Source organism: Festucalex cinctus, chromosome 5 (genome assembly GCF_051991245.1).
Source record: "Festucalex cinctus isolate MCC-2025b chromosome 5, RoL_Fcin_1.0, whole genome shotgun sequence".
Classification (NCBI taxonomy): domain Eukaryota; kingdom Metazoa; phylum Chordata; class Actinopteri; order Syngnathiformes; family Syngnathidae; genus Festucalex; species Festucalex cinctus.
The window spans coordinates 21832404-21843840 of record NC_135415.1 but is presented as its reverse complement, the minus strand read 5'-3'; the positions used below and the strand labels follow the sequence as shown (position 1 = coordinate 21843840).

Sequence of the window (11437 nt, the reverse complement as noted above, 5' to 3'; positions counted from 1 at the left end):
GTTTCTAAGATCGTGAGATTATGAGTAAAGATGATGTCATTGAGCTGATTTTTTTTTTTTGCAATGACTTGCAAGCAAAAATTTAAGAGCATTGTATGCCAATAATGCACTCATTTCAACTCACGTCATGACAAGCAGCAGTTTGGTAGATTACAGCGGAGCAGAGCAGTCTTCATTGCAAACAGAAGCAGTTCTTCATTGCAGCAAATGTATGATAACTTATTACTTACAATTATTTCTACAGCTAATTAAAGCTGTTGTGAACCACTCGTGATGAGTTTTGGTCTGCTTGAGTGTCTTTTACTCCCACTTCCAGCACACACCAAAAGGAGCCACAATATGATGCCCAGTCTGGCTTTTTTTTATGTTAATGTATTAGCTACAGTACATTAAGAGACATAATAAATTTGATTTCATTAAACCGTTGCAGGTGTACGTAATATTATAGTCCGGATATGCACATCTTCATCATTGACATTTTGCTCAGGCACATTTGAGGTCACTTCAAATATTGAAGCAGAGACAATTGTTTACGGAGCTGTTCCACATTCAAAGTTCATTGTTTTCTGTTCGAAACATCCACCCGGGGCCGGTCCCTCCCTGCATTCCTCCAAAAGCTCTGCAAATCCCTGTTTCATCCAGAAACGGAGATGTCTATCTAGTGTTTCCTTATTTTTCTGCAGGAAGGCACTCGACTTGTTGACTTCCTCTCCCCTCCCTTCCTTCCTTCTCTCCGAAGGTACTCATCTGAAAAAATGAGAACAAAGTGATTGTTCCTGTTCTCTTTCTTAAGTCCCTCCAAAATAGGCTCATCTGTGGAAGGGCCGCGCATTGTCAGGAGGGAGCGGGAGGGAGAACGGCCGCACGGCGCCACGGCATCACAGCAAAGCAACGCTTGGGCAGGTATGTTATACACATTCACATTGGCAGACACGGGCACACTTCCATGGTAGTGACTGGCACAAGGAGAGGATTAAATTTTCAATGGATTTTTTTTGTAGACTAGATTGTTGATGACACTTCATGCAAAGACGTATTTGCTTACAAAGATGCATTCTGATATGTTTGCAAGTGGACATAGTACTACTCATATGCAAGAAATGCAACTTTTTGTCATGTTTTCCTCCTTTTCGGTCACTCTGAAGAAATGTGTGTGCATCTCTCACAATTGGTCACAATATTAGATACACCTGCACAATCTGAAGAGATCAAATACAAGAGCTATCACCAAGTCTGCCTTTACTAACAACAAAGCTCATTCCCTGGATTTTATTTTTTTATTTTTTTTATTATGCATGCATGCTACTGACAGGTTGTTCTAATATTTTGGTAGGAGTAGGGGAGACCATACACTGCGAGCAATATAAACCAAAGTTCAACCACAACATTACTAAATAAATACCTCTCTGGAAGTGTAAGTCAATTCTGAGCATTATTATCTTTGTTTTCAAAAACTGAAGAAAAAAAATGACAAGGATGAATGCAATCTCCATAACCAGGATTTAATCATCAACATTAAGTCGTGCAGTGTTGTCAAAATATTATTACTAATTGGTTAAGTTGTGCTCCAGACTGCCCTTAAATGGTGGCATTTACTATTATTTGTTGCTGTCAAATGTAATAGAAACTTTCAATAGAATTATTCTATTATTGAAAATGAATTACATACTAGTCTTTTGACATGGGTAATATGGGGCAGGATTATAAGTTCACGTACTTGTTTTTATAGGAGCATGTAAACTGCTTTGAACTATGACATCTATTGATGATCCTTTTCTTTCTTTCAGTTGTTTGTTTTAATCAATCAATCAATCAATCAATCAATCAATCAATCAATCAATCAATCAATCAATCAATCAATCAATCAATCAATCTCCTCCACACTCCATCCCAGTGGTGGGCAAACAGTCCTCGAGAGCCGGAGTCCTGCAGGTTTTGGATGCTGTTTCGCTTCTCCAACACAGCTGATATATGATCAGCTCATCAGCAAGCGCTGCATAAGCCTGATAACGATCCTGTTGATTGGAATCAGCTTGTGTAGGAAGAGGGAAACCTTCAAAACCTGCAGGACTCCTGCCCTCGGGGACTGAGTTTGCCCACCCCTGCTTCAGCCCATCGATCAGTAATATAGTTGAATATTTGACTCGCAAGTCAATTTACTGACCCAAAATTTTCTACTTGCACCTCTAAAATTTAAGGGGCCACTATGAACCTAGTAAAATAATAATAATAATAATAAAATAAAAGTCACTCTGGAGCCCTGGTTGAAGGTGACTGTATGGGTGGAAGAGAAAAAAGGAAGTTCTTACCTTAAAAAAAAAAAAACATGAACAAAGACAAGAAAAAATGATGGAGAAGCGAAAAGGTGACAGGTGATCTTTTGACAGAGTTCCTAATTTCAGGATAGGGGATCTTTGAGAAATTAAGAAGTGAAAGATACAATATGTCGTTGTGAATTGAAACCGCATGGTTTGAAGTTGTAAAAGTTCCACAAATTATGCTAAGACTCGCTTATCATTTCTTTCTATTGAAAGAGTCTGTGGAGTGTCCAAAATATAATTACAATTGGAGTTTGACAAAATATTAATTTAATATTATTGCCATTAATAATTATATATGTTTTTCCATTTATTGCATCATTATCATCATCCTTCTCTCAAAGAGCAAGAATTACAATATTTTACTATTCTTATGTTAATTAATTGCAAACATATCATATTGACAGACATATTTTTCTGATTCCAAAATATGAAATGCATTGCTAAAACTAAGATGTCCTGGCATGACTTCAAAACACTTATTAGTATCAAGTCTTGAGGCCAAAAAGTATATCCAAAAAAATGATGGGTCATTTGATTGACGAGCAAATGGTCCTGACTGATTGTAGCAGCTAGCAAGCTGACATATCATGACTGATACTCGTTATCAAAGTTTCGGGTAAGGTAAACCCAACTTATTGATGTATGAAAAATCAGGAGCAATTGCAAACTGAGAATGAAAAAAAAAAAGATCATTCAATCACTTTCTACAGGGTCAAGATGGAAACAGTCCATTTCTCACCATCGGCAATCAGAGAGAACGCTCGTCAACCAGATCAGCACAGATTCTACCTGACCCCACCTCCCATCATAATTAAAGTCCCGAAATGTTCCCCGTCAAGATATCCCACCGGTGACAGCCCACTTCAGGGTCCGCCTGACTTCTTCCCCATGCTAAGCCCCAGCCACGCCCACAGAGAGGGTTCCCAAAAACGTAAAAGGACCCCATTCAAAATGGATGCCCGCGGGTGTGAGAGCGGAGAAGAGGAGGAAAGCAACATCCCCAAAACAATCAACCTGTCTTTCCTGCCTCACCCCGTTCCCCCATCACCAACCGGACCCGGTATGATCGAGCTGAGCAGACTTCATCGCAGGATTGACGTCCCAGTCCAGGTGAAACGAGAGCCTCTCAGTCCCCCTCCCATGTGGCCGCCGCCTCCTTTCCTCATCCACCCGTCATTCTTCCCACCTCTCCACCACAGCCTCATCCCGTATCCCTTCTTCATGCCCGGCCCCGTCATGCCCTTCCCGCCCAGGGAGGACGTCAGGCCGGCGCACCGCGGTCGCGACGCACCCCCTCGAGGTGGGCCGGGCGGCAACGAAAAGTCCGCCGCCTTCGACGTCCACGTGGATGACAGCTACTACGTGGACGTGGGCGGCGAGCAGAAGCGGTGGAAGTGTCGCATGTGCGACAAGTCCTACACGTCCAAGTACAACCTGGTGACGCACATCCTGGGCCACAAGGGCATCAAGCCGCACGGGTGTCACCTGTGCGGAAAGTTATTCAAGCAACTGAGCCACCTGCACACGCACCTGCTCACACACCGGGGAATGAGGCCGCACAAGTGTCAGGTGTGCCACAAGGCCTTCACGCAGACCAGCCACCTGAAGAGGCACATGATGCAACACAGTGACGTCAAACCTTACAGGTACATGACGTTTTGGCTTACTCTTGTTCAGTGGTAGCCTTATCTTTTTTATTTTTTTTATTTTTTATTTTTGTCACTCACTCACACAAATACACACACAGATTTACATGGTCTCCCAGGCGGGGAAGCGAACTGGCACCAAAGGAAAGTGACAGTTCCACTCCACCCGGAGCCCCAATGGTGGCTTTATATGGAAGTCAAGTTGCCAATTAATTTGTCACTTGTTGCTAGGTAGAATTGATGCGGTGCAATAAAAAAAAAAAAAAAAAAGCTTATTTCCTCAAAAATTAATGCTTAAAAAAATCAGTAAAACATTCAAAAATGTTGATTATTAAAAAAAACAACAAAGCAAAAAAACAAATATGGAGATACTTGCTTTTCACTGGTTATGATAAAAACTAAAATTCATATTGAATGTAGTTTGCTTTTCTTATCTTTTTCCCTAAATTCATAACAAAACAGATTTTTTTTTTTTTTTACATTTTGTATGTTGTTCACATAAATTAAAAAATTATTTAATTACATTCTTACAACACCTGCCTCATTGCAGTTTCAGACAATTCAGAATCTTTTTAATTTATATTTACAATTATTGAAGTAGAATTATGAAAATATTTTCACCTCACCCTCGCTGATGTCAATGTTTGTGTCACACTTAAATCTTCATAACACATGTTGCTTTCATTAATAAACGATTTAACCAGTTACTGGCTCCACAAAATTTAATTTGGAATTTAATTTTTGCAGAGCTCATAATTATGTCCTAGATATTTAAAAATAATTGATATTCAATGATTAATCAATACCAGATTGAATCAAAGTGAATCAAATCTAATCAGGAAAAATTGAAATCGAATTGATTGAGCAAATTAGAATTGATAACCAACCCGAAGAAGAACACAAATACAAAATACTACTACTACTACTACTACTACTACTACTACTACTAATAATAATAATAATAATAATAATAATAATAATAATAATAAATACAAAATAAAAATGAAAAAAACAGTTTAAAATACAAAGTAACAAAAAAATGACATTTTAATACCAATCCAAAAATGTAGTTACATGCTTTTTATTGGGCATTAAAAATATTTCATGCTAGAGGTGTAATAAAAACTGCTTTGAACCATAAATAAATAAATACATAAATAAATAAATAAAAGATTTAAATGCATGGAATCAAGATACATATTGAATTGTCTTTTATTAGAGGGAGATGCACATGCCCAATATATGTAATAAAACAATGGCACATTTTTTTGCGAAGGAATCACAAACCTGTCATAAAATAAAAAGATAACAAAATAAAATACAAATTGCCATATAAATGAAAGCTAAATAGCATGACGTGGAACATGCACCAATAACATCTACCCTCCGCTTGGCCACCCACCAGCTGCAGCGTATGCGGCCGAGGCTTCGCCTACCCGAGTGAGCTTCGCGCCCACGAGTTGAAGCATGAGAAAGGCCAGGACAACGTATGCGTGGAGTGCGGTCTGGACTTCCCCACGCTGGCCCAGCTCAAGAGACACTTGACTGCCCATCGCGGCCCCACCTTGTACAGGTGAGACCTTGAGACCTCGACCCGCTGAATGTGATGAAACTGTCGCGCGGTGTGTTCTGCAAATTGTTTTCGTGAGTCTGCAACTAAACTTGGTGCAAATGTACTTTTTAATTGTAGTTGAATGCCATAGTTGGTTATAGCCAATCAAAAATGCGATGTGGCATCACATGAACCTTCACAACAGAAATTACGTTTTGGGGTATGATGTTTGATCCAGCTGGCCAAGCTACAACAATGTTGTACATACTGTACTGCAAAATATTTATATATGGTGTTTTACAATCATCTATTTAACGTGGCTAAATAAAAAAAGTAAAGTGTAGAGTAATATAGCGTTCACTGGCAACTTACATTACTTCCTATCATTGTTCTATTAGACAAATATTTAGTTGTCATGTGAAATTCTGACTAAGGAGACAAGCGATGTTGTTGCTGCAGGTGCTCCGAGTGTCAGAAGACGTTCCAGTACCCGAGTCAGTTGCAGAACCACATGATGAAGCACAAAGACATCCGACCGTACATCTGCAGCGAGTGCGGGATGGAGTTCATCCAGTCGCACCACCTCAAGCAGCACACGCTCACTCACAAAGTAGGTGGAAGGCTGATCCATACAATTCATCTGCTATTTTGCAGTATCTTTTATTTTGAAAGTTTTGGTGTTTCCTCGTTGGCGGGTTTGGGCAAGCCTGCGTGCTAGGAACTCGGGCTGGGTATCGATTTCCTCAATTGATTTGATTTCGATTTAGAAACGTTTAGTTCAATTCGATTTTTTTTCCATTAATTTTTTTTTCCGATTAATTTCAATTCAATATCGATTAATTATGGCACATCAATTCTGATTTCCAAAATGAAAGTTTAGGAGGCAGTAACTGGTCAAATGATTAAGATACTTACGTACGAGATTAATGAGGTTCCTTCACACTTTGACTCTGCCGCCAGGGCGTGAAGGAGCACAAGTGTCGCATCTGCGGCCGGGAGTTCACGCTGCTGGCTAACATGAAGCGTCACGTGCTCATCCACACCAACGTGAGGGCCTACCAGTGCCACAAATGCTTCAAGAGCTTCGTGCAGAAGCAGACGCTCAAGGCCCACATGATCGTGCACTCCGACATCAAGCCTTACAAGTGCAAGGTGCGTGCAAACAAGGCATGGGCAAGATATGGCCCCGGGACGCACTCATGACCCGCTAAATTCTTGAATCGAGCCCTCCGGAGTCCTGTAACATTTGTTGCATCATTTGAGCCGCTTTCCACTCAAAATTGTGTAAGTGAAATTAAATGGCGTTCATTTTTAATTGTTTTGAAATATTATTATTAAATTATTAAATTGGTTAATTCATTTTTTTTTGTCAATAATAAAATAATGTAAAGTTTAGCTACATTAATTTACAAGCTACAAATATTTTTAATACTGACTTTGTTTTATTAAAATAATAATAATAATAATAATAATAATAATAATAATAATAATAAATAGCTCATTGACATTACATTAATTACAAATAATAGGATTAATTATCCATCCATCCATATGTCCGTCCACACATCCATCCGTCATCCATCCATCCATACATCTATCATCCATCCCTCCATCCATTATCCATCCATTTATCCATCCATCCATGCATCCATCCATCCATCCATCATCCATCCATGCATGCATGCATCCATCCATCCATCCTTGCATCCATCCATTATCATCCACCATTCATCCATCCATCCATCATCCATCCATGCATCCATGCATCCATCCATCCAGCCATCCGTCATCCATCCATCCATCATCCATCCAGTCATCCACCCACCCATCCATCCATCCATCCATCCATCATCCATCCATACATCCATCCATCCATCCATACATCCATCCATACATCTATCATCCATCCATCCATCCATGCATCCATCCATCCATTCATCCACCCACCCATCCATCCATCCATCCATCCATCATCCATCCATACATCCATCCATCCATCCATACATCCATCCATACATCTATCATCCATCCATCCATCCATTCATCCATCCACCCATCCATCCATCCATCCATCCATCCATCATCCATCATCCATCATCCATCATCCATCATCCATCATCCATCATCCATCCATCCATCCATCCATTTATCCATCCATCCATCCATCCATCCATCCATCCATCCATCCATCCATCCATCCATCCATCCATCCATCCATCCATCCATCCACAAAACACCTGAAAAGTGTTAAGTGAAGCCAGAGAGATTGTCTCTCTCTCTGGACCTTGACCTTAGTGTTTAGAATAAGGCCTGTAAGCATGACCAGATAGCAGGGAGGCTTTTGGCAGCGGCGGCCACCTCGCTCATAGGAAGGATATCGGCGCAGAAAACCGCCTCTCTAACAATGGCCTCCCGCCTCCCCGGAGAACGAGGCCCGCAAATAGATTTCATCTCGCTTTCTCTGTTGCTCGGAGAGGGGCTTCCTGTTTTCTCACGGTCCTCTCGGACAGTCCCGAGTCCCTCTCTCCTCCTGAAGGAAAGGACCGCCCTAATAAAAGAGAATGGAGAGGAAGGACAACGGAGGAGTTGCCCTTCCCTGTTCTGTTGCTTCCTCTCACTCAGTCCCTCTGTTTTCTTCTGTTTGTGCGTTGATTGTGTGAGGGGGTGTGCGCGTGTTTGTGTGTGTGTGCGCGCGTGCTGATGAGAGAAGGAAGACAGAGGGAGAGGAAACGAGGAAATCAAGGACGGCGGGGGATTGCGTTGGGTGTAACAGAGGGGAAATGCCTGCACATTCATTCACGATTACGTGTAGTCATTCAACACAGATTTGGCAGAGACAAACATCATAAATTTGGACATTTCATTAGGTACACCTATGCAATATTACGGGCCGATTGGCTATCGACCAGTCCAGGGTCTTCTTCTCGCCCAAGGTCAACTTGGATAGACTCCAGCTCATCTGCGACCGTGAAATGGATAATTACGATTTTTTTGTTTGCCATTCAGCTCTGCGGCAAGGAATTCAACAGGATGCACAACCTCATGGGCCACATGCACCTCCACTCAGACAGCAAACCCTTCAAGTGCCTCTACTGCCCTAGCAAGTTCACACTGAAGGGAAATCTGACCAGACACATGAAGGTGAAGCACGGAGTCATGGACCGAGGCCTGGATGAAAGATGTAAGCACATTAACACATCCATCATGCTAATTATCTGTGAGCATTTTTGTAGTTTAGCGATTTGAAAGTGCTCTCTAAAAACAGTTGGGTCAAAAATAACCCAAATTGGGTGAATATATGGCCGACCCAACCTTTTGAGTTATTTAACCCTTTCAAAAAGGTCATATTAAATTAAAAACCCACAAAGCAATCTGCTGGGTTGTTTGTGGCTTATTCAGTTGACCCAACTTTTTGGGAACCCAATTGATTTGGGTCAAAAATTAACTGACCCAACTTTGAGTTATTTCAATTTGTTGATGCCAATTTGTCAATTAGTTGGGTTGTTTTATGGGTTATTAATTTGACCCAACTTTTTGGGTTAATTGAATAATCCAATTGAATTAGCTCAAAAATGAACCGACCAAACTTTTTCAGCTATTTAACCCAAACAGGCCACAAAGCAGCCATTTCTTTGTGAGTTATTCATTTGAACCAACTTTTTGGGTTAAGTGAATAACCCAAAAAGTTGGGTTGGTCCCTTTTTTTACCCAATTTGGGTTATTTTTACCCAACTGTTTTTAGACTGTGTGCTACGCACAGCTTGTTGTCCAAATTTGAGATATTTAAATTTGAGATATTTAAATTTTTTGATGCCAATTTTTCAATTTGTTGGGTTGTTTTGTGGGTTATTCATTTGACCCCACTTTTTGAGTTAATAGAATAACCCAATTGAATTGGGTTAATAATGAACCGACCCAACTTTTTCAGTTAATTACCCCCAAAAAAGCCCCAAAGCAACCATTCTTGGGGGGTTGTTTTGTGAGTTATTCATTTGACCCAACTTTTTGTATTAACCCAAAACGTTGGGTTGACACAATTTGGGTAATTTTTGGGTTATTCTTACCCAACAATGCACCACAAGGGGTAGGTTTACTCCTTCTATTGGTACATAAAAGAATCACTCTCTAAGACCAGTTCAGTTGTATTTAACTTTTAAAGTCTGTACAGTTGTGCTTATCTTTAAGAACTGTTTTTTTTTTTTTAAGCATTAATTAAGGCAACAAGATCATTTTAACGACTTCACTCTGTTATTTCAGTGTTCCGACAGCGGGGACGCTTCTGCCAAAACTCTCCAATGAGCCTCCTGGGCCATTTGAACCAAAAAGAGCCGTTTGATCTTTCCCAGAAGCCCCCAGGCCTGCCGGGTCTTCATCTCCCCCAGTCTGACGGCGAGAGTGTGCCTGGTAGCTCTTGCCAGGAGGAGGATGAGGAGAGCTTGTACAGACACAGTCAGTACAGCCCTGATGAGGATTTACGCGAGCCCTCGGGTGGTGAGGAGGTGACAGGGCGAGGGTCTCCGGCTAGAGACAGACACTTGAACGCAACATGGAGACGGATTGAGGTGGCTGATGAGTCTGAGCCGGAAAATGAGACAAAGATCAGATTACAGACAGATATCGTCAGGGAATCCACAGACAGGGAGGAACAAGTAAAGGAAGATGACGAAGAGTGAGAAGAGGATGCAGGTTTTTTTTTTAGTTTGGTCTTTCTGGTTATATTTCAGGGTCAGCCTAAAATGTAATGCAATCGTTCCAGGTGAACTTCATTTCTAAACATTTGAATGAACATGTCCAAATATTCAACAAAAAAGCTGAATATCCCTAATTTTTTTGTGACTGGTCCTTGTGTGAAGAGTGAAGGAAGTGTGCATTATCTGAGCTGACTGCAACGTGAACAGTAAGCAATAAAAGCTGTGAAAAATTCTCAGGTCTTTGCAACGCTGAACATTTTACTACTTTAATGCTATTTGGAAAATGTTGAATATTACTGTATTTCCTCAAATAGTTGCCTATAGTTGCTCCTATTTCATAAAGACATGAATAAATAAATGCTGCAGCTTAAATAGACACCTCTTTTTGTCTTGAGAGAAAATGTTGTACTGCATGTATATTGTGTGGCTTATTGCATTGCAAAAGGTCAGAAACATTTCAACATTGATGGGAATAATTTAGTGACTTATGGAAGCCATAATGTAATATACAACATATTTATTTAGTAAAAGAAATATTTAATACATTTTATTTTTACAAAATGATTAAAGAAAAACACATTTTAAATTGTATTTTTCATATAATGCCCTGTAAAATGCCCTTTACCCCATATGAGGAATTATGGTATTTCAAGCAATAATCTTGTAAATCATTGTGTATATATGGCGGGAATGATTTAGCAGCATGTGAGCTCTACTGGAATCATTGTGAAATAAACTGTGATTTTGCATTCCGTCTCATTTCGCTCATTTTGTTCTTTTTATGACTGATTAACGTCGTTAATGGATGGCAGCGTGCATGTGGAACCGAGCATGATTCTGTTCAATCGAAAGCAGAAATGCATTTTGCATCTTTACCGTATGAACAAGCCCAGAGGCTGAATACACGTCCACATTTGAAATAAAAACTTCATTTCTGGGACTTTTCTCCTCCCGCTGCTTCCCTTTCAAAGCAGAGGAAGAGGAAGAGAAAACACCTCTCTGCCTGTCTGTCTTTTTGCTTGTGATAAAATAAAACAAGCAGCGGGTGTCCCACACAAAGACTTCATATGTGTGCATGAGTCACAACATAAGCATTCATTGTGCTCGGCCAATCAATCAATACAAACGTGGTGGAATCCCATAAGCAAACTAACATTTATTCCAAAATATCAACTTCATATTTTTTGTATAACTAACAAACAACAATTCTGTTGAAGATTTTTTGGA

At 40.3% G+C, this 11437-nt stretch overlaps 1 protein-coding gene across 1 annotated transcript; it reads left to right on the top strand.

Moving 5' to 3' along the window:
• The first annotated feature begins 828 nt into the window (after window positions 1-828).
• Window positions 829-10959, top strand: znf366 (zinc finger protein 366). Its single transcript, XM_077522265.1, has 7 exons — window positions 829-903; window positions 3032-3967; window positions 5373-5540; window positions 5979-6129; window positions 6480-6671; window positions 8526-8700; window positions 9777-10959. Exons 2-7 carry the CDS (start codon window positions 3039-3041, stop codon window positions 10190-10192), a joined length of 2031 nt encoding a protein of 676 aa, XP_077378391.1. The 5' UTR covers window positions 829-903; window positions 3032-3038; the 3' UTR covers window positions 10193-10959.
• Window positions 10960-11437: the final 478 nt, after the last annotated feature.